The following is a 25010-nucleotide window of genomic DNA, read 5'->3' as shown; positions in this document are numbered from 1 at the left end:
AAATGTGGGTCAACAGCCTTTTAGGGTCACACTGAGCTCTTAGCCTCTCACGCTGCCCTTGTGCTTAAACTCAAATGGCCAAGAGTTCCCCACTTACACCCCCCTCCTGCCCTGTCTCCCTACTCCCACTGTGACAAACTGAATCCCAATCCCAGCGGGAGACAAAGCAGAATACAGTACGTCACGCGAGCCCTGCACCATTACCGCTGCACTAATGTGCAACATACTGTCAGAGTTAGTCCAGCTGCAGTTAAGCTCTTTCAGAGTGCTATTAAGAATGTTGGCAAATTCTTTGATCTGATGAATATTAAATACCTTAAGTGGATTCCACAGAGACATTTGTGACATTAATGGCTGCGCTGCTTCCAGCTCTTTTGTGACTGAGGAGTTTTTAAAAGTAGGCTTGAAGGTTGACAGTTTGGATGTTTGGTCTGGCTTGAAGAAGCTGGGTGTGGAAAGTAAATGAACAAAATATATTTTCCTTCGTCAACAGTAGAGCTGGGTGTCAAACCTCAATACTTTTTGGTTACCAAACTAAATCTGTAACACCAGCTTTCAAAAATGTTCAGCGCCAAGGGCTGAATTGAACGTGCCGTCAGATTCATTTGCTTGTTAACTTGTTCCTTGACATGACAGTTCGGCTGGCCCTTTACATAAATAAAGAAAGGTAAGTTTTAGACAGTAATTTATTTGCTTTAATTGCTTGTGTTTGTAGAAAATTTAACATCAGAAAACAGTGTGCGAAAGTAAAAACATGACTTAGTCTTGTGTTAATAAAATATGTGTAATCAAGAACAAAAATCTTATTATTAAAAATTATATATATTCTTAGATGTATCAATATGAGAATTTAATATGAGAAACTCTGCAACAAAATGATCACACTGAGTGGATGATGTAATAATAAAGAACTACCAAAAGTCTGAATGTGAAACTGTTTTCCAGATATCTAAAGACTGATGAGGAAAATACTTAGCAGCACAGACTGTGGTGTAGGTGTCAAATTTTTTATGTGTGCAATACTACTTTTGCTTGTAATTACATCCCAGGGGTGCTTTTATTTAATACTTTAAACTTTCACAGATAAATAAAATCTCAAAATCTGTTTTCACAAAGCCTACATATTACTCATGCTAATACCATCACTGTTGGCAAAAACAGTGTGATTATCATTTTTTTCCTCCAGATTAAAGGCAAGATATGACAAGTCCTTTTCTGCATCTATACCAAGATTATAAGCTCATGTCTTAAAGCACAATTTTCTCAATTATTATTTTTCTACTTAGTTTGTTTTTATCTTTACCTTTGCTGTATTTAATACATTGAGTAGCTGTGTAGCATCGCTGTATTTCCTGTGTGTGACATTTGAAGACGAGTCCACACTGAGGGTCTTCAGATGGACAGTCAGTCTGGCTCCAAATAGGAGAGGATGACATCATCACACTATCAGACATGGTCAATACTGGGTGGAGATGGCCCTCAGACTGTCCCTGACCACACACACATTAAACACATAAAATCGCACACGTACACACAAAAACATGACCGTAGAAAATTGTACTCAAGCATACAAACGATAAATTCCCAATTCCATCATTTGAAGGCTGCTGACATGTTCTTCTCTCTAATCTCCCACTGTTTGTGTGTATGCGTGTGTGTGTGCTACAGTTTCCTCACTAATCACTCCTTGCTTTCTGTTGTTGAGTCTAATACCTTCCAGTGTCTCCTGGGGCTTTCCCCCTGTGTCTGCGGCCTTTTGAGCCACATTACTCACAAATGGAAGGGAATCAGATAAAATTACAGTCCCAAAATGAGAAGACAAAAAATCTCCATAACAGTATCAGGAATTCAGATATTTTGGTTTTGGTGGACGCGAAGTAAAGTGCTTCTGTTTACTGGATCTTCCATTATAACGGCAGAATAATAGATTTTTCTGTGGCTGTTGCTGCCAAATTCTCAAAAAAATCCACCATTGAACCAATTTCTTGGAAATAAAAGGAAAGTTTTGTGAACCATCAGACAGCTTTTCATCACAAAAAACTACTGCAGTCACGATGAGCATGACTCAGAGGCATCTCTTTAGGAACGTTAGGCTTTGTAGATTTCATTGTCAAACAGACTTTTAAGACAAAACCTTGATTTAACACCGGCTGCTAAACTTTTCTATAATAATAAAATACATTTCTAACAGGCTTAATGGATTGTGGGAGGCCCTTTATGAACCCTGTGGTCTATTGCTCTCAATAAATTGACATTTTAATTAAAAACAATACCTATGCTGTATTCACAACAGTGTTCCGAGCTTAATGTCAAACCTCTTCTAAAGCAAAGGAGCCATTAAACGTGTCATAAGGTAAGGTATTAAAAGGGAGACAGTGAAGTTAAAAGGTAGCACATAAAACACTGTGTGAACTTATGAACTGAAAAAGTCAGATATATATCGACTCGACTGTAAAACTTCAAATGCTGAACATCACTGCAATAATAATTTTTACAACAGTATAATCTTGGATTACAGTAGGCCTACGTGTTTATTTAGCTCAAATCAAACACTTAATTCGGCTTCTGATTAGGACTCAGAGGGAGGCAGTATTTAGTGTGATCACAGCAGGTCCTCTGCTATTAAACTGTTTGGAGTATCCAGCTTGAATACCCATCGCATAAATATGAGACGTAATCCCTGTCATTAATGTGAAGACATCAATAATGCACTTAAAAAATGGAATTCTGTTATTTTTCTCCAGCAGTGAGCGTTTAGGAATTTTCCGACAGGCCCAGTCTGAATTTGGGAACATCGCTCGCATGACATCACTCAGAAAACATCAAAGTTTAATAGAATGATTTTACTCAATGCAAGTGACCCAGTTTGATGACAACACAGATCTGCTGTGGTGGAATTCCCCTCTGATTTCTCTGGGGCTCGAGGATTATTCAGAGTTTGTTGTATCAATATGAAAACTAATTCGGCTCAACAAAGTGAAGACGCCAATAACATGCTTCACCGACTCGTGGCCTCGAATGGAGGGAGTCATGTATAAAAAAACTGAATACATTCATTTCCAGGCTGCCGAAGTATTTGTTGGTCTTGACTGTTTTGACTGACTGCACATGTGATGTTTATTCTTGAGAACTGATCTGAATTGATCCTATTACAGTGTTTATTTGAGGTTTCTTCAACGTTTCCTTATCCAAAATATGTAAGGGATTATTAGGAAGAAGTATTGAAAGACTTCTCTAGACTTTCTGTGCAATATGTAGACTTTTATCATATACACTTTCAAGTGAATGGTCAAACTAATATTTCTAACCACCTACATCTGTAAAGAGCTGTATATTACAACTTAAGTCCTTAACAAACTCTAGGTGTGATGAAATAAACAACATAAAAATCTTAAACAGTTGCCCACGAAAACTATAATAGATGATGTGTATACACGACATGACACACTGAGGCAAATTGTGATTTGTGATATTGGGCTTTAAATAAAATTGAATTATTTACATCCTGCAAAAACTATTCATACCGGCAGCGATGCTAATTTGCAACAACTGGGATCCTACTGACCCAGAGCAGTGTCTGGCAGTCTGTCAGAGGTAAGTTGTTGTAAAGCCTGAGCTGCTGTGAGCTATTTCATCGGGATTCCTTTTAGCAAAATGCTATGGGTGACTTTAAATTCCCTCTGGTAAACACTTACGTAGTGTGTAGGGTTTTGATTGTGAAAGGTAAGAACAAAGGAGCAGATCTTGTAGGTACTGCCTTTGTAAAGATATAAAGAGTAGTAAAATCTGTTTTTGTTTTATAATCCTTTGATGTATTGATGCAGCATGATTGGTTGATGGCTTTAGTCGCGGTGGGAATGCTCTGAAAAATAAACCTTGTTAAAAAAAAAAAAAATGGTGCTGCTTTTTTCGCTGCATTCCATTCACATACTGTGTGAAAGTACTCACGACAAAAACAACAGCTTGAAAATAATATTAATGTTTAAATTTTACACATGCACAAAAAAAAAAATGTCCCAGGTGTGTAAAGGCCTGAAGAGCTATACTATATGTTGAACTGGAATTATTCGCCCTTAAAGATTTGGAAATATCTAACAGTCAAAACAGTGAGTTCAGCTTTGTGCCTGAGCTGCTCTATTTAAAACCAACTCACATTAAGTTTGCTTTGGTTCTCATCATCCTCTAAAAGCTGAAGAGACAAACAAGTTGCAAGCAACCTATATCCTTGGTTGGAAAAACAACAATTGACAGAGCTGTTAAATAAAGTGACTGATGACTGTTTTTTCCAAAAGAGATATGGAGTACTGTGGAAATAAAGTCTTCACCCGCCTGCTCTCGTTCCAACATGAGAACACCCAAACGACCCCTAAAAACCCAGTGAGCCGTCCTCTCCCACATCCATAAAGGATTCCCCTGGGCGGAACATATCTCTCTACTGTAGCTCTTGGCCTTGATCCAGGGATTAGGAGTAAAGGAGGACTGGCCTGTCTCTCCTCATATACACTCTAACTGATTCTACCATATAGGAGCAGATGGTGGCTGACAGACTCTAACTTTAACATAACCTATCTCACGCTCCACACTCATATATAATCATTTGTATACGACATGTTGATTAAATGACGGTGTCAGCCATTTTAAATTATTCTTAATGGATCTCTGGCTGGCAAAACAGCAGGCGTGAGCAGCGGTGATAGAAAGCACCTTGTTCATTTTAAGCACTTTGAATTCTGCACATCAGCTATCTGTGAAACCACAACATAGAGAACTGCATATGTGAAAGTTGAAGCCACTCCTTCTGGTTGATGGTGAAAACTTTTAGCCATTTGGATGTTTGATGTAGGGATAGAGCAAAATTAAGGCCAAAACGTGAAAAATAAGAACATATATATATACAGTCTAAAAATAAATATAGATACGCTGAAGGAGCCATTTGTGTCCTGCTTTGTGCAGTTTTTTGGGTATTCGGAGAATAAGGGGTAAAAACACAATGTTCCACCAAGTTTGGTGTGGTGTCCAAAGGGGGGATGACTGTAGATTTTTGCACCGGGACCCCCTAACATTTTAATCTGGCCATGCCAACAAAAACTACGACATGGATCTTAGATTTTTGTTATAACTTCCTGTTTTGTTAATTTTTCTCCATGTGTTATGTCTCCAAATGGGATTCAAACCTGAAGGCAGTTATCTGTGTTGCAAATAAGCTTGTGAATCTCTTCAGCTACCTTCTGCTGATGAAATTACTTTTCTCAGGTGTGAAAGTTTAAGTACGCCTGTGCTATGTCGATGTATTTAACTGGAGGCCAAATATGGTGGCAGCTGATCAAAATTCTGTCCCTGTTCTTTTCACCAGGCTTTTGATCAATATTCAGACTGACAATTTCAGGCAGTCATGATGACCCTCAAGCGGAGATGTTCCCCAAGCTGTAGTAAGACATCCTGTTCTGCTCAGTGAGTGGTGAGAACACACATTCATATTCCGCATAGCAGTGAAAGCCAACATCTTGTCTTTCGGTCTATTCGCACATTAGGAGCCAGATAGCAGAGCAGCTGAGGCGCAGAAAGATGTGACCGAGCTTGATTTTTCTCAGGTCTTTAACGGTTGTGAAGAGGGGAAAAGTCACAGCTGTGAGTTCTTCTAACTCCAGGTTAGTCTGGCAGAAAATAGCAGACAGCAGAGAACAAGCAAACCACTTTTCCACACGGTTTTCCAGCTGAATACCTCACTTTATGTTCTTGGCTTGTATTGAATTTGTCAGACTTTGAGTCACACAGAAGATGAAAACAAATCTTAGTTTTCACCTCATGCCTCCCATACAATAGAAGACTTTGAAAAGAGTTTGAAAAGACTGGTGTCTGACACCCCCTCACAAAGACGATGTGAGTTTTTAGTCACACACCATAAGATTTTGCAAAGACCGGGGATCTTGCAAGATCACCACTGGCAGGACTACAACTACATTCCTTTTGAGATTATTTCCCATCCGGCTCGTGGTGGAAAATGTGACGCTAAACTCCCTTTGAGAAATAGAACACACTAACAATTCCTTACGTGTCCTCAAAAACACTTGGAAACACAACATTCACAATATTCTTGTCAATTTGGCATCAATATAATCCATAAATACAAACTTTACATTTTAGATTTTGTCCCCTCAACTTGCAACCAGCTTCTGTTGATCTGCCTGCTATTTCAGTGGGAGGAGTCCATGAGAATAAGAAGCAAACCTTTTCAAAAATTAAGATTTCTCACTAAAATAAGGGCTGCTTGGTGGATGAGATATGCACCGAATTTAACACTGACTCTTATTCACTCCAAAACTCCATCAGTTTTTCTCCATCTTTTCTACAGTCCAACTGAACCTAACGTTGTCAACATTCTTGCACCTCCCGGAGTCTCCCCCATGTTGACAGTCTTCCTGGTTTGTTGCTCTCTATTTGCTAGAGAGAGCGCAGCTATTGGTTGTTGAAAATATTCACATCACTGAACATCAGTATTTGCATGAGCCAAGACTAAAATCTCACAATATTATTAAATGTTTGTTTTGGTCAAAAGTTAAAACAGCTTAGCCTCAGTTTTATGACCACCTTACATCAAACTAGTGAGATCAATGGAACACGCACAACTCCAGAAATGATTTTATGCCGACACTGGAAATTTGTCTGCAATGAATCTAATGCTGGAAGGTCAGTATTAGATACAGAACATTTTGAAAATGAGTACAATTCGAAGGCTGATTTCGTGGATTCGACAAATCTTGTGGGGCAATGTCTGAGCTGGTCCACTTCTACAAAATATTAACCATTGTACAAGAATAAACAAGAATAATAAAATGATATATTAATGTGTTAAATCATCAAACAAGGCTGATGCCTTTTAATGTAAAAAAAGGAGATAAACAGATTCAGAAACGCTTTAAGGTCAGATGTGTGGGATTATAGAAACATGGGAAAAAGAGTGAAATAAACAACACAGATGATGCCTGTTGGTAAGTGGATTACAGAGGATTTTGAGTGAGACAGACTTCTTTTCTATTGATCCCATCATGCAATGTAAAATAGTGGCACCTACTGTTTCTCTATACATTTGTAAATCCACCAAAATCATGTCTGAGCTTTCTGAAGCTTTTCAGGCTTTTGAATCTCTCTGTCCTTGTACTTGAAAACTGTATGTGTGTTTGTGAGTTTCGGGTACTCCTGTGTTTGTCTCTCTAGTTTGGTGTTTGTATGTGTTTGGTCCCCAGCTGGGGCTCCTTGTCAGGAGTGTCTCAGAGGCCCCCGAATAGACAGGAATGTTGGATTAGCTGCGTGTTTACTCAACGCTGAATGGAAGACGGTTGTGTTTGAATTAATTGCTAAGTGTAGAGAAATTCAGCAAATCCAGGCTGTCTGGGTCTGTGTTCAAATAAAGTCGAACTACTCATGTGCTGGACCTAACACAAAGGCTGAATTACCAACTACCAATTTGATTAATTATGTATTTGTCTGGTAGTATGTACCACTAAAGCACAATATAAACTGTAATCAAAAAGAAACTGAAAGAAAGAAAGAAAGAAAGAAAGAAAACAAACAGCATTAATTGATTTTTTTGGGGATGTGGAACAAGTGGAAAACAAAACAGCTGATATATTTTCACCAATGAAAAAGCTGAAGTTATTGTTTGTGTGTTGGTAAAAAATTAGTCTCTATAAACAGACTCTACATTCAGTGAATGTAGAGTCTGTAGGCAAACCCTGGAGATCTTGCCTCCGGAAGAAGAGCGGCAGAACCTTGGTTTCCGGTTGTAGGCTGTTTGTAGTCCGCGTGATATTGACCAATCACGTTTAAGCCGGCTGCAGTTGTTGTCAGGTTAAACGGTCCGTGCGGTGAATTAACGAGGCAGAACATAATTGGCGTCACTGCAAACTCTGAATCCATCGCAATGGTTCAGCATATTTACTTATATATAAACGGAAGTCGGAAACGGAAATTCGCCAAATCAAACCGGAATGCAAAAACATCGGGGGGTGGGTGGGTGGTCTGCCCCCAGAGGCTGTATCGCCATCTGCCGGAAGTCAGACGCCGAATACAGCCGATGGGTTCCGAGAATGGTAAAAAATACTATTTACACGTGGCAGACCCAGAGCAACATACACATTCAGTTGGAGCTGGTTTTTGGCCATTCTATGAGAGCAAGTCTGATATTCTTTTAGCTCAGTGTTTGTCTCCACTAACTCCTGAGGGAATTATCTGGATGTTTGGCTTCTTAATCCTTCACTGTTCACCAGCATATTTCTACTTTGTCTGAAGCTAGACAGCATCAGTTGATCAGAGCTTATTTGCACAAATCAGCTGCCTGTTGGCATGAAACAAGTTTGATATGAAGCAAGTTTGTAAGGCTGAAAATTGAAAAACAATGAGTTAAACGAGGTTAAAAAGCTGCATAGAACAAAGGTGTTCTATGCACCTAACAAACTAATAATTCTCATGACAAACAACCCCTGTCACTTATAAATAGTGACTAGTAAATACTGTGGAAAACATTCATTAGTGCAGCTTTCTGATAGTGTCCCACATAAATGCATGTTTTATTCAAATCATCACAAAGTGGCACACAGCAAATATCAGGCAGGCAGCATTTCAGTATGAGCACTGGTCGGTTTCTGGGTCTGTGGGCAAGTTCTAATGAAGCTGCCAAGTATACTCAGGCAAAAAGGATACATACCCAATGCACAGAAAAATGGAAGAAACAGGAGGTCAACAGGGGCTCGTAGCTCATTTTTGCCCCGAGGCCACCTTGCTAGTTAATCCAGGCCCTGTTTTGACAGAAATCCTTACAGAATCTTACACCAGGCACACGCTTTGTATTCACTGTGTGCAGCTGCATACCTGCCACCATACTCTATCTGTGGCTCATACACACAGACCTTTGACTTGTCACTCCCACTCCTCTACATTTGCAGCAAATACACATGTGCACCTGAACAAAAAGCCAACAAACACTGAGATGTGCTTGCATCGAAACACAGCAAGGAACAACACAAACAGCACAGATGCACACTAATAAATGACGTGTGCACACAGCATACATGAAGACAAGTGCAAATGCATGCACACGAGCGAACACACACACACACACACACACACACACACACACCACCTTATCAGCCCGTGAAAAGCTGCAAGGCGACTGCTGTCTGTTTGTTTGTCTGCGTCGCTGTTTCTGGTGTGTTTGTGATACAACACGACCGCGTTCGCTCCCTCTGAGGCCCCTTATTCCCCCGGTGGAGATGAAATGTAATGGAGCCGATTCAATAAGAGCGCTGCCTCCTCGGGAAACGCAGAGAATCAAATCACACCAAATCCCTCAGAGCTTTCCCAGCATCCACTGCTGCCTTGTAGTTGGGAGGGGAATAAAACAATGGCGGCTAATTCACTTGGCACTCTGCACAATTGCACTCACACAACAGGGACGGAGTGTGATACAGCAAATGTTGAGGGCTAATAAAGCTCTTCAATAACAGGCTGACTGCTTCTACAACATGGTTTTAGTAAATTCAGCTTATCAATTTGCAGTAAACACCAAACAAACACACCTGGTTACTGAGCTGGAAAGATATCATCTTGTGTGAATTCATAATTTACAGTTCTTAGGGCGTATAGGAAAAATGACATGGCGACAAATGTTACCAGATGCCAGTGGTGCACCCCAGGACCTCAGTGAGAAAGATTTTTTTTTTAGCTGTAATGGTGGGAAAACACTGGGGGAGATAAAATCACTAAGCTTTGGACAATATTTTGCTTGGCAGGTTGAGAAGGGAGAAAGAAAGACCACCAGTGTCCCCGCAGCAAGGTTATGCAATTTGGTTGGGAGCCAAAACAGAAAAACTCAAAAAAAGAATTTTCCCAACCTGATACTACACCGTACCACCTACGCATAAAACCACAGAACAACAACTAAAACATCAAGTGCTTCTGTGGAAACATGTACAACTTCCAATTTGCTGTCTTGTTAAAATATGTAGCTTTGAACATAAATAAAAGACATCTAAGAGGCACGTCTCATCTTGAAAGTAAATGTTACAGAGCAGGCTTGAAATGAAAGGAGCTAAATGTTGTTTTAGGGTTGATGCAGCAGACTGGATGAGTCTATAGTCATAGTGGTCATGCTCCTTAAAGCAAAGGAAACGGTACACTGTTCCCCAAAGGCTTCTGAAGCGCCTTCTAGCCTCTTTAGTTGTTTTTGTTTTTAAACCTCTGCAGTTAAATTGAAATTTCTGACAGCGCTATGTTTGAAGGAAAAAGAGGCAATTAAAAATAAATTCCAATGGATATTTATGCAGCTGTGTGTTGTCTTTTTTTCCCCCTGTTTCCTCTCAGACTGCCAAGCATTGCGGTACTAAGAAAAGCAATTGTGCATTTTACAGCCCCAGGAGGAACTGACACAGGGGCGGTGTGACTCTGGTATTCTCATTTGGACACTGAAGAGAATTTTGGTCCTGTTGTTAAATGGGTTGTGCAAGGAAGTGACAGTGCCAGGGATGCATTTCTTTTTGGCCGACACAAGTTTGGATGGCATGCTTCAGGAAGTTCATGATTACAATGTTGATGATCATCATCATGAGTAGCAGCAGCAGGAGTAGCTGTAACAGTTAAGAGTCACAGCAGCAGCAACAAAGGCACATTTTTTTTTCCTTGTCATGCTGTGTCATATTTAAAGGGGCAGAGTGTAGGATTTATTGCCATCTAGCAGTGAGGATTGGAAACTGCAACCAGCTGAAAAACCTCCCCGTGCCAAGTGGGCACTCCCTTTTAGAATTACCTCAGTGTTCAATGTTCTGGAGGTTTTTACCGGAAGACGGATTATCCACAGAGGTCTCCTCTTCTTCAAAACAAACGGACCAGGGGCCTCATTTATAACAGTGCCAAGGATCCGTACTAAAAATATGCATATGGCCAAAAGCCAAAAATGCCGTGTGCCAAAAAAAATTCGACAATTTCCACAATCAGGCTTTGACCTCACCACCTGTTTCGCCAAATTCCCATCTCCAAAATGTTTGTAACCCTGGGTCAAAGTTTCTCCCGATAAGTCTGTTTTTTTAGATCACAACTTTCCCGTGGGAAGTAGCATATGCCTCTTTTCAGGTCTTGTTTTGTGCGTACGCAATGTTTAGAAATGAGACCCCGGGTAATTAAAACTTGTAAAAACTGAATAAAGCAGTTTCATGTTACAAATCAGTGTTTTCCCAAAGCTGCTTGGCTCGTTGTGAAGGGGCTGATATTTACAGTGGCCGATGCAAAAGCCCAATCTGGAGCCAGTGTCTGGTGTGTCCATTCTGGGCTACTATAAAATTATGGCAATGCAGCATGGCATATTCCATGGACGAGGACCCTCTTTCTAAGTAGCTATAAATGGCCTTAGTGCTAACTAGCTTTGAAAGCTCATCATACTCCTTGACATTGCTGACCTTTAAATGTCTGGTGGGGTTTGTGTTGTTGAAATTCTTTGGTAGCATTCCTCCATGAGTTATTCCATTCCAAATTTATTATCTTTTCAGACACCTGGTAGAACTGAAAGACCGGTCAAGCTGGCATGTACAGAAACTGTCTTGTTTATTTTGCGTTTTCCAATTGGCTCCACTGATCGGCCTTTATAGAAACCACCAATCAACCTACTCAGAATAAATACCTGTGATAACGATTGATCAGATGCCTGCGTACGGGTGCCGATTCATCACAATAAGGGGTGCAGATCAATCAGAGCACCCTTATTGTATTACTCTCATGTATTCCCAATTTGATGGCTTTCCTTAAAATTCACTGTATTATTCTCTGAGAAGCAAAGGTATCACCAAATGTAGATCAGTTGTAATACTTGTTTGTTTGTAACCTTGTTAAGATAGATGCTAACAATTATTGTTATTATGTAGCATACTGATGTTTATAAATCTCTCTGCCATAGCTTTGACCCATTGAGAGTGATTCTGAGTCATGATCTTGTGACAATTACAACATGGCAGCATCAACAAAAGGGCTATACAAACACTCATACCAAACTGTGACATTTTGAAAGCCATATCATTAACAATTTGGGAATAAAATAATCATAAAATATCGAATTAAAGAGTAAAGATCAGTTTGCTTCTGTCAAACAAACCAAAACAATAACCCTCATAGATTCAGCTTGTTACACAATTCCTTAGCTAAACAGTAAAGAAACACAAATCCAACACACAGCAACATCCTAAGTATCAAGCTGACTCAAACGAAATCTAAAACTGTTTAAGTTATCATGGCACGCCTGTCATTTCAAAAGAAAAGCGCTAGTGTAGGAACAAAATAACATTTTCCTTCACTCTCAGTTTCTATGGACATGTTATTGCTTTGATCAAATCTCCACAATGCTTAAGCTCTGATATCAGTCTGCACTGCCATTCGAATCCCATAATAACAAACACTCCCGCCGTCGGCTGAGTCTCTCTCCCTCCCTGTGCTTGGCATGGCAGGGTCTAATTCACTTCCTGTTCAGTAGGGGGTAGACAGGAAACAGGAAACACGCTTCCTGGTTTTCTCAGGAGGTATATTTTTCTTACGATTGGGGATCTGGGAACGCAACATAATATCTTTAAGGAGTATACCTGGCACCAACACTGCTGTAATCAAAGCCTCCTGAAAAGAGCAAGCGTTTCAAGTCTAGGGCAGCATGGCACCTATGGGGACTACATATACAGTATGAATAGAAACACCTGAAGAAGTATTTCTTTTCATTAAACTGGGCTGTCTATGTGGTAGAAAGACACAGATACCTTTGAGATTGGCGCTACACGACCAGAGAAAGCAAAGTAAAAGGACTGTGGCATTTGCTTTTGCTCAAGAGTTCGAAAAGCTACAACTAACATGCACTGTGCCGCATTGGACCAATAAACGCTCCCACTGGTGGGTGAGGTAATGTAAGCTTGTTCATTTCGACACAGGAAACAATATAACGACCAGCTGGTAACAAAGGATTTCGAATTACACTTTAACAGTGGGCTAAAATATGTTTTCTGAAAACACTCTCTCTAGATTCGCTTCTATACTCTGTGTCCATGGTGACAAGCATTAAAGAATGAGAAAGTTAATCTGTAGTTTAAGGCAATAGCCTGACAGTCAGCAAAATTAACGTCATGTGACAGAGTTGGGCTGAGAGGTAAGCAGAGAGATCTCTGGGCTGGTAAGAAAGAGGGAAGTTTACCACAGTTAATTTTCACATACTACCCACATTGTCATGATACAAAGCTGGTTGAAAATCAGCAAAGTATCCCTTTAAGTATAACAGCTGTGCCCACAATCAGATGTAGAACATTACTGGTCCAAGCACATTTCATGCTCTAAAAGCCCACATGCATACCAAAGTCAAACAACAGCGAGACCTGTTGCTGATATTAATTAAAAGACCAATATTACATCGGCTTAATCTCTCTGTGGTGTAACAAAATGAAATGCAATAACGACTTATGTCTCTGAAGCCCAGTGGAACAGTTAGCCAAAGCCTGGAGTGCAATGAAGTGCAATGACCTACTGAAGTTGTGCGGTCATGGTTATCCCTTTTAGGGCCGTAACAACTGGAGACTTAATTCTTGACTAATGTATTCATTATTTTTCAAACTGATTAGTCATTTTACCTATAAATGTAAACAGTCACAAGGCAGTTCACCGGTCCCCACAGCCAGAGATTACATTTTTGAGTTGTTTTTTTTGTCCAACCAACGCTTCAAAACCTCCTAATTTACATAACAACACAAGACAAATTTGCAAATCCTCACATTTGCAAAGCTGCAATGAAAAATGACTTAACATTTTTGCTTGGTGAAGGACTTAAACTATGAAAATATCACAAAACCGGTCCACTGAAATCATTTCAGCGCTAATCCCTTAGCTTGCTGTTGTTGCTGTGGGCTTTAGGGGGGCAGCTTTCTTGCAAAACTTATTGACCCCAAAGAGTTGTAAAACACCTCATGGTAGAGTACTGACGAGGAGAAAAAAATGCTTATGTGGTAAATGAGTGAGCTATTAACTTTAATATAATGATTACTAGAGTATAAATCAGGAGTGAATTCCCTTAACTAATTAAATAAGACTCCATATCTGTAATGAAAGTATATTATCTTCTGTTGTGCATCTGCATACATCCACACAGGACCACATCAGGGATTTAAAAAAAACACACTGTGACAACAGCAGCACAATGAATTATGAATCAATACGAGCTACAGCACTCTTAAAGTACACACAGGCTGCTGGGTCCATCTGGGGATGCGTGAAAACCACAACTAAGACAAACCCATTCATTCAGCTGTGGATGTACTTGCCTGCACTGCCTGTGTTTCTGCTACGCTGCAGGCTTTCCTCAATTGGCTTCAAGTTTCCCCAAATCCATCTTTGGGCTACGAATCTCTCCGTTCATTGATCGGAGGAGGATTAGAAAGCAACTCAGCACAGACCTGCAGTGCTGAGAACTGCTGCTGCTGACAAGATGCAGGCGTTTAGAACATTCTGGCTATTATTTGGCTGGCTGTCACTGCAGTGGACTTCGCTTCGGGTTATACGTTTCATAATGCCACTCGGCTGCTGTATGTGAATACAAAGTAGATGCTCGAAAAAAAAATAAAAATCTCCATGCCAGACCATGGTGATCAATTTAAAATGAGCTGTCAATTATAAACACGGAAGATCTGAAATGTTGATAGCTCCGGCAGAATGCTTCACCGAAAGGCACGGAAACGGGAAATGCGGAAAAGGTGGAAACAAGGTGAAATCAACAAGAGAAGGAAAGACAGAAAGAAAGAGAGGTAGAAAGGTCAAGAGAGACAGAAAGAGAGACGGATATTCAAAGGTTCCCATTCACTCACTGCCTCCCCTGAGTAATCCCACATCCCCCCCCCCCCGAGAACGGTGCATTGTGTCTAGCAGTTGGCGAGCTGACATTTACCGCCTGCCTTCTGTTGCTGTGATTATTTTCTCCTCCAGGTGTGATAGCCTGCCTGCCGTCTCTGCGCAATAATGCTGCCTCAGAGTTACGAGAATGGGGAATGCGAGGCAGAATCAGGCCCGGACAGACCTTTAGCTGACATACCATGACTGGATCGCGCTTTTGAATAGGAGGTAAAAAGGTTGCTGAACCATGAATGGCAGCCTGTCACCTGGTTTGGGTGGAAATGGCCTCTGGGGGAGATTGGGACTCCAAGAGAACTCAAATATAGATTCTTAAACAGTAATCTGGTTCTCTCTCTCTCTCTCTCTTTTTTTTTTTAAACAACAAAACTATTAAAAAGCATAAATCCAGCCCTACCTGTCTGCAGACGGAGGCCGGTCGTTGCGGGCCTTGCTGACTTGGGTGTATAGAGAATCGGAGTGCTGGTGCTGGTGGTGTGGATGGATGTGGGGGTAATCGTCTCGGGGGCTGTGGGGCCGGCTGTGCCCACTGTCCACAGAGCTGTTCAGAGGGTTGATGCCTGCGTACGGGTGCTCGTCCTCAGAGGCCCTCTCCGATGCGCGGCTTATGTCCAGGATTTCGGCATAGTCCCGTTCCCTAGCCTGGCGTTCCCTCAGCTCTCTGGTCTTCGCCTGGATCCTTGAAGATTGAAACAGACATGTTAATACCAGTTTTTCTGGTTTAAAAGACAATGGTGGGTCAGAAAAGTACCATTCTTTGTAGCTTGGGAGCCCTCTGGAAAAAATCTATGTAGTTTGCTGATATTACAAGATTGTAGATAACACGGTTAATATTTGCTATTCAAGTTTAAATTGAGCTTAAAAATGGTGTTTCTTTGGCTGCTTAGGTTCAACTGTGAGCCTTAGAGAATTGGAAATCTATTTGGTTCTTTTTGGGCATTTACTGGGGGAACACGCTTCATCACATTACAATATTATACGACAATTTTTTGGACAACAATACAATATTTGTTGATATCAAAACATCAGCCATGATATGATTTTGACACGATTCAATTCAGGGGCCTGCGATTGATATGAGATGATATCAGTAAATATCCTCATTGTCTTTTTTGTGGTTGCTTGCCATTGTCGGTCTGATGCTAGGCTGCTAGCATTGTTAGAATGTTTAGGAAGGAGGTGCGCTTGGATGGAAATGGTGACACAGACGAGTTATTGGAATTTCAAAATACAGTCCAGTCTAAAGATGATGATATGTATCAATGTTTTTACTTTGCACCCATAGTATTGGCTAGATGGCTTATAGTTGAATTCATAAATTGCTCCAAATTGATATATCGTTACACCCCTAGCATGGACGACATCCAAAAATTACTTTTAGATGCACATTATGAGAGAAACATTTGTGACAACTCACAAAATCATGGCACATAAATTAGTGACATAAAGCACATACGATACACGATTCAGGCAGAACATAACCACATATTTAATACTATGAAAGAAATGTTTGACTGGCAGTGAAATTCTGTATGAATCATGTATAAAAATTGCTTTGAGGGAAATTGAAACTGCCACCTGGTTTCCACTTTGTCTGGTAAAGCCTTTATGTTGCCAAAGCCTTGTAGTGTATATAATGTTTAGCTGAGACAAGCTGTAAATCTCAGGTGTCACATTAACAAAACACCAGACGAGCCAATGCAACATCTGCAAGTGATTGTTTATTGTACCTTTTTAACTTTCCATTACAGAAGAGTATGAGTGAGAACACTATTATTTATGCTCCCCCCCCACTGAATAATACCATAAACAATGCATAACAGTTTCTCGCCCCCACAACACCTCATACAAGGGAAGCACTTTGTAGTCACAGAGTGCTGCTAATGTATAGCTACCATGCTTTTCTCTTTCTGTCTCTAAAACACGCACACAAACCTCTGACACCTCTCCGTCTCATACAGAGCAACTCAAACACACAGAAATCACACGTACACTCTCTTTAGTCCATTATCTTGTGAATAACTGGCAACATCATTTTCTACAGCAGGGGGACTACCTATCGCGCAGCCCCATAATTACAGCCTTGCCAATTATCAGAGCTTTACAACTACCAATTATCATACTGCTCTCTTTTCTCCAGGCCCCTTTTTAATGGCAGTGGGAAAGAGAATGGGACAGACGCAGTGACGAGGTAGGGGGTGCAACTTCACTGAACACTCAGCGGGCTAAAATCTGAAACGCTTCCTCCAGAAAATTTGCATGCTGTGCATAATAAAACAATAAGTCTAATAAGGAGGGCTCCCCATTGGAGGGAAGGTGCAAAATGTGGATTAAAAAAAAAAAAAAAAAACAGAGATAAATGGGTGGAAATAATTGACTAAAAATGAGGCTCCTAATGAACTTGATGGCTTTAACAGCTCCCCACTGAACCTGGAAAGGGGTAACAATCTTTTTAGCAAAATGTGCACTTATTTTAACAACTTAACCCATGTCACATGAAAGCTTGTGGACTTGCAAGCTGTGTCAGTACTAGTTGTGGACTCAGCAATTATCTAATAGCGCAGAAGGAAGCAGGGCCCTTGAGGGATCTATCTTTAAACCCAGAGGAAAAACAGTGTTTTCCATCAGAGAAAGCAGCGGCAGCAGCAGCAGAAGTGGGAGCAGCTACTGATTGTATACACAGGCGCAGCGGCTGATAAGATAAGGCCAGACATACCAATCCAGCGCCTGGCCTTCTCCGTGCAGCCCCTTCCCATAACGAGGCACTGGACGGGTCAATGGGGCCAGTTTCTGAGTGAGGAAGGATGCAGCTTTGAACCAGTTGTGGTGTGTGAGAGGACACAATCTCAGTTCTTAAAAGCTGAAGCGTTGGACAAAGTGCAAAGACAGCAATCTACATTTGTGGGGTCAAAACAGTTCTGAAAACTTGTACAGTATATGCTCAGCTTAAGTGTGATTATTTCCATTGTCCATTAGTCTGTTGATTATTTTTTCGATTAATTGCATTGTTCATTGACCTCTTCAAATTGTTCAACCAACAACCCAGCGCTCAAAGATATTTCATTTACAATAATGCATTCTAAAATTCTCAACGTGGGATCATTAAAACCTTATCTTATCTTAGGGAAAAGCACCAAAACGTCACTTTTGAGATGCTGGTCGCGAAATCTTTGCTTGACAAATGACACTGATGGACTACTGAAATTATCAGTTGATTTACAAATCTTTTCTGCACTAGAAGTCCTAGAGTTTTTTATGTGATACTGCGTGAACTGCGATTATGATTACTTCCCAGTCAATAAGAATTTTCAGAACCAAGAAGATAGAAAAGAAATAAAGGTATACTAAGCCAAATTCCATGTTTTAAGTATCAAACAAACATCCTGTAGGCTTACATTGTTGTCATCCATTGTCACATTTACTTCAAAATGTCAATACACAAACCCTTCTATTTATCACTAGCCTGGTTAGCCATTAACATTTTTCATTCACTCCCCACATAAGCAGACAAAGTTGGTTGCCGCAAAAGTTAACAGCTAAATGTGTCATATTTAGTAGACCATATTTTAGGGGAATAAAATAGTATTTAGATCAGTTTATGTATGGTGAAGTAGTATTTTATGCTCCTGAAGAGGTTTCTATGGATGTCTCTGATAATTCTTTAACAGTGAAACTGGGTGGCCACTGGGCTAACTGCTGTGAACCAAGGATGACTACAGCTGCATTCCCTTAAGATAAAATCTTGGCCTCCATCTATGTAAACATGACAAGCACTTAAAAAGCAATGTTGCTAAAAATGTATAATTGCACAAGTACAATTACGCTGATTGAAATTGGACAGGAAGGAAAACCACACTTGGCCTAATCATTGCCCTTTCAGTCCCAAAATATTTACCCAAGGAAAACCCTGCTTTCTCTCGAACGGCTAACCTTGATGAGGGACGAAAATACTCTCAGCGTGAAGGGTAAATGATATAAAAAAGCAACGGGAGAGGTAGGAAAAGAGTCAGAGGTTGAACAAAAAGAATGCATGGCAGAGAGAGAGAGAGAGGGGGACAGCAGATAAAAGGGTATAGAAATGGCAGGATGGGACATTATGGTGGAAGAAATGTGTTTGACGAGTGACCTTTCTACCACATCAAGCCAGAACAATAGTCCATTATGTGCTATTGTACCCACAGTGTAATAAACCTTCCTCTTAGCGGTAGTGCTGACACAACTGATAGACCACGGTGAAAGGCAGGAAGTACATGAAAGGAGAAGGTCCAGCGGGATAAGATGGCTGCTGAGAGGCTGAGAGTCCTTTTGGATTGATAACATTGGATATTTGGAAATGTTTTATGATATGGCGACAAGTAGCTTTGGCCAACTCTGACGCACTTGTTAGGCAAGGAGAGTACTGCAAGATTTTTTGCTAAAGAAAGATCTTTAGCGAGATGTAGTCGTACTGACTAAATGTCCAGGTTAAGGGAAGTTCACTGGGACAAATAACGTGATAAACAGCAACCTGTCTGCTGTATAGATTCATCTTTGACCTTTTGGACAGAGGACTCTTAAAACATTGACTAAAGGCATACACTGACTGATACAGTCACAAGCAATGTTAAGAGGAAAGGACATTTTTGGCGATATATGGCTGCTGTGTTGGCCAATCAAATACATGCAATTACATGCAATTACACATGCCAGGTAGAACACCTTGTAGTGTCTGCTATGTTGCATTGTAGAAAGCAAAGTGTTTTAGATCTCTTAGCTAGAGTAAAATCATTTTCATTATTAGTCTTGACCTGAAGTCTAAAACTAATCATCTAAATTCATATTTCAAGGAATGTGTTTGTCTGAAAACCATACATTTCCCCACGCAAGTCAGTGTGCTGTCTGAACTGTCAGTCTCGATTTGTTTGTCTGGCTTGGGGTTGGAGTCCACTGGGGTCTGAGACTTAAACCTGTGAGGAAATCCATCCATTTAGTCGATCACAGCTGGATTAACCATAGCCTCTGGCAGCGGCCAATCAATAAGCGTTCTGCAGCGAGGTGCCGAAGCTCCCGGCTGAACCTTGAGAGAGCAGCTCGGTGAAACACAGCTAACTGGATCATTGTTTAACACCGAAGCAACCACAGTCTTCCACATCCTCAGTGGGATCTCCTCGTCAATACCAGCGTATCTCTGCTAGTGGTTAAATACAAACATGAAGCGTGCTTGTGCTTTTTTTTAAGGTGGGAGGGGGTTACGCCTGGTTGCAGTGAGTCAAACACCAAACGCTGAGCAAAATAATTAATGCATTGAACTTCTGTCAGACAATCCCAAGATAGTTTCTGCACAGACCTTAATTTGGCTGATTTTTGTTCCTCATATACCATTTTGCCTGATTTCCCTTAGCTCTTTCTTGCCCTGGGCATTATATACAGCAAAACCAGTACACACTACCAAACACAAGAACAAATACATGCAAAAAAAGACTGGCACACCCATTTCTTAACTCCCTCAGAGTCTTGAAGATAAATCTGAAGAAATAAGTGGAAATACTCTGTATACTTCCACTTCTACTTTTAATGAGAGGCAGCCGTATTACTTACAAATATTATTAAATCACATACTATAGCATGCAGCAGCTACAGAGAGCATTCAATTAGGGATGTCAGTGTTTAACCATTAATAAGTGAAATGCTGAGAATGTTTTTGACCAGTTACGCAAGTTAGTCTGTAGGTTAATTTTGCTACTCTTCAGTTTAGTAGTAGAACTGGCACTACACTTTACCATATTAAGAACAAAGCTAATAAAGTACTCATGCTACACTTTTTAGCCAGCCTTGGCTGCTCTGCACTTCGCTAGCAAGCCGTTATTCAGAGATTGAAAAACTGTGCCACCCATTGGTCTGTCCCAAGGTCGCCCCACTGAGTAAATGGCTTAATTCATTGTTAGCTCTTCTAGCACCATCAGCAGTGTTAGTATGGCTAGTAGTGCTAACATATGTTAATACCAGCGGTAACTGCCGAATGAGCAGCGCTGCTAGCTAGCTTCCACTCAGTCCCGGTGGTGTGCGGTGGGCACTATGTTTCAGTGTGTTAGCACAGCTAGCCGGCTGTCTGTCAGCTGCTAGCAAAGCCAACAACAGAAAATAAAATAAAAGGGCAAGACATTTAAGACAAAACATTAAAATTTCACCACCTCTACATGAACAGTGCTTTGAAGGGTGGTGCTAAAGCTAACTATACCAATGGTGCACCAAACTAAAAGGAAAGCATCTCTTGTATGTCATGTCATTATGCGCTTTTATCTGAAAAATTAACCGGTTTGTTGCTGGTTAATGGGTGTTAAGCTTTCAAAAACACAACTAACCAAAACTGACATATCTACATTTAATCAATGTTTTTACATTCTGTGGCGCTGAAGGGTTGATTCATATGTAAATAATATATCCAGCATTCACTATGACAAAAAGGGAAAGAAAACATGGTCTTGGAAAATTGTGCAATGTTTCAAGGTTTGAAAGCTTCACATTTTTTAAGGATTCAAAAAGAAAGAGTATTCAGAATAGCATCCACAAATATACAAGTAAATACACAGGGGTTATGTACTGTGATGTGGCATCTGTGTTAATCTGAATGAAAGGGTGCATGCTATCTGTCACCCTTGGACCTGTATTTTAGAAATACCACAAAAGTAGTCCTGAATAGATTTTAGTGTTTGAAACTCCATCATGATAATAAATGCATGTGACTTTGACATTTGAGCAAAAGAAATAACAGAAAAGCCACGCATTGGATTAACATACAAAAGGACCATACTGAACTTTTAACGACACGCAGCGTAACAACCAAATCATCTGACGTGGCATTTGCGTTAACCTTATGCCAATTAAAAATAAAGACTAGGCTATTATCATATTATTGGACTATCTGCTCTGCAGGCGTAAAGAAAGAATTACAAACCAAATTTTCATAACGAGCAACTGGGGGGAGTAATGACTCCTGCCCCTACACCAAGAGCATGGGAATTAATTAGCTGGCAGGGCTGTAATGGCCTTGGCATTTATAAACCGCCGCCCCAAAAAAACTGGCATGGTGCCCGTCTGACATTTAGTTTGGTGTGGAAAGGGAGAGAGTGATGCAGAGAGAAAAAGACTGGCTGTCTTGGGGCTGTTTGGTTTCGGGCGCCCACCTGATAACAGTAAAAGACTCAGAAATTATGTGTAACCATCTACTCTTTTCTTTTTTTTTTTTTTCATTACACAAATTCTTCATTTATTAAACCATTAAAATCCTGATGATGGAAAAAATGAGTTCAATTACAAAGTGGAACACATCCACGTCTTTTTAACATGTAAAAGAGGGAACTGATTATTACGCTTGATTGAAAATACTTCCTGAACTGTGGTCAGGACCTGCAAGACCACTTGTTACCAGTGTTTCATTGGGCTCATCAAGCTGCTAAGTATCAGTGGTACAATATACAGTCAGACAGAGCTGCTAGGTAAGTGCAATATATGTACATCTGTGTCCATTTGTATGCTTTTGGTAAGAGTTTGCTTTCATGGTTTGGGCAAGGACCTTTATTTGCAGTTAAGGGAATTCTTGTGCGTCAGCATACACAGATGTTCTATACAATAGTGCCCTTCCGACATTGTGACAACAGTTTTGGGAACACCCTTTTTTGTTCAACCATGACAATGCCCCTATAGCATAAAAAATGTCCATTAAGACATATTTTGTTTGAGTGTGGTGCACAGAGCCCTGACCTTAACCCCATCCAACACCTTTGGGATAACCTAGAATGCCAACTCAAAGCCTGGCACTTTCGCCCAGCATCAGTGTTGGACCTTACTAATGCCCCTGTGGCTGAATGGGAACAAATCCCTGCAAACCTGGATCCAAAATCTTGTGGGCAGCCTTCCCAGAAGAGTTGAAGCTGTTATAGCAGATTAATGACCATGGTTTTGGAATGACATGTTCAACAAAAACAAATACTGTGAAATACTTAGATTAGATTAGATTAGATTAGTTTATTTGTCCTATTAGGAAAATTTTCTTCACGCTTCGGTACATCTTGAGTGCCAACCCGACATATACACATACCCTACAGATACAACATACGTACATTTGCCACACACACATGGATTCTCAACACATAGCATACAGTATAACACAGACACATTTACACATTTACACGTCACTGCCGTTTCTGAGTTTTGTTTAGTTCTGTGATGGCCTTGGGGACGAAGCTATTGTTGAATTTGATTTTTTTCCAGGGGACACCAAGCAGTGTGAAATGTGGGTTGAGGGGGTGACTGGGGTCCTGTGCAATGGTCTGAGCTCTGCGTGCAGTGGCTTTGCTGTTAAGGTCTGAGAGATTGGGGGTGGGGAGGCCGATGATCTTGGCAGCTTTGTGTGTGATCTGAGTGAGTCTGTTCTTGTTGGGGGCTGACAAAGTGTATATTAACTGATATTAAGGGAAAATAGATAAGTTAATCAAAGCAGGGGGCAGTGCTAGAGCACTCACAAGCATCAACTAAAATTCTTTTTTCAGTCCACAACCTTTTTTTTTTGAGGGACAAAGGAGGAGAGTTGACCTAGAAGATTTCAATTTGGATTTGCAATTTGTAATATGATCAGGGCTAATTAAAACATGTTTTTTTAGCTTAAAAATATAGTGAGTGATCCCCTTGAGAATATGATTATTACAATTACTTGGTTCACTTCTACAGAGCTGCAAAGTTGTGACAATTTCCCCCCTCTTTGATCCCAAAGTAGCAAAGCACATGTGTCCAGGGACAAAAGGACATGTACTTCAGCAGCACTTAGCGGAAAGGAAAAATTAAAAGCATTTACAGTAGCAGATGCTACATCATGAAGACCTTACCTCTCCTGCTCCATCCTCATCTTCATCGTCTCCTCATCTGAAACCTGCGTCTCCTCCGCCCTCCACTTGCTGGAGCCTTTACGATCCATCTTCTCCCCCGGCCGCTCATCCTTACGGTGCTTCCCGAACCTGGAACACAAAAAAGGCTCAAAGTTGCAATTAACTAAAATAATAGCTCTATTTTTGTATTTCTTTGTTTTAGCTGTCAATCATTCTTCCCAAGTTACTGGTGTAGTTACACGAGCAGATCAATTCCCTTCACAGTAACTCAGAGTCAACTGATCTGGCCGAAAATATTTCAGTGTGTCTGGGATCACAAAAACAGGTATGACTTAACATTCAATCAAGCCCTCAAATGACCCATTTGAAAAGTAATTCTCACAAGTTCAAACCCATTTTGGTTGGTTTAAAGTTGGGGAGTGGTAAACGAAGAAGGCGTCAACGCGGCCCCTTGCAGTAATTATATTCATAGGGAGGGAGTGACGCTTAACGAAATAGAAGCCATTGCAGAGATATTTCAGCTTGATTGACTCAGTATAAAGCTGCAGCCTGTTGAAGAAATGACTTTGGCACCGTGCTCACTTCCACAATGAACCTCTGTGATTATTCACAGGGAAATTGGTCCGCAGAGAATATCTACAACTTCTAAAGAGACCATGCTGAGAGACACCAAAGAGGTGTGTGTGTGTGTGTGTGTGTATTAATGAAAGAGACAGAAGCCAGTGAACAAGGGAGAAAAAAATGAACACGTGCAAGAGGAACTCAATGAATGAAACATTGAGAGCGAAAACTAAACTACGGTGAAGAATACAAAGACAACATCAAGAGGTGCGTGTGCACGTGTGAGAATGTGACTGAAAAAAAGAGACAGAGTAAAGTGAAAAAAGAGTGAGATTAAAGAATGTTCGGGAAAGAGAAAGTCACGGGTTCAAACGCAAACCAAAGAAGTGAAAATCCCGACAGCTGAGTCTGTGTGTTTAAGAATTAAACAGAGAGAGTGTAAACTGCCCACAAAATGAGTAACTAAGAGAGAGAGAGAGAGAGAGAGAGAGAGAGAGAGAGAGAGAGAAAAAGACACACTGAGATGTGAGGTGTTCGAATGTGTGCATGGAGAGCAACACAGAAGAAAGAGAATTGAAAACAAGAGAAATAAAGTAAATCAATGAAAAAAAAAGAAAGAAAAAAACAAGCCAATGAGTCTGCAGAGCTAACCCGGTGGTGTGAGTATGTAGGTGT

The 25010-nt window shown here is 40.6% G+C and overlaps 1 protein-coding gene across 7 annotated transcripts in view; it reads right to left on the bottom strand.

Moving 5' to 3' along the window:
- pard3ab (par-3 family cell polarity regulator alpha, b) overlaps positions 1-25010 on the bottom strand; it is a 289056-nt gene that overhangs the window by 48907 nt on the left and 215139 nt on the right. For all 7 annotated transcript variants that reach the window (XM_033651213.2, XM_033651215.2, XM_033651220.2 and 4 more), the window contains 2 exons: positions 23775-23903; positions 15311-15592 (listed from right to left, as the gene is read on the bottom strand). In XM_033651213.2, the coding sequence (XP_033507104.2) occupies positions 15311-15592; positions 23775-23903 (411 nt within the window). The remainder of the gene's footprint in view (positions 1-15310; positions 15593-23774; positions 23904-25010) is intronic.

The sequence above is a fragment of the Epinephelus lanceolatus genome, chromosome 12 (assembly GCF_041903045.1).
Source record: "Epinephelus lanceolatus isolate andai-2023 chromosome 12, ASM4190304v1, whole genome shotgun sequence".
In the NCBI taxonomy this organism is placed as follows: Eukaryota; Metazoa; Chordata; class Actinopteri; order Perciformes; family Serranidae; genus Epinephelus; species Epinephelus lanceolatus.
This window is presented reverse-complemented; position numbering and strand designations above follow the sequence as displayed.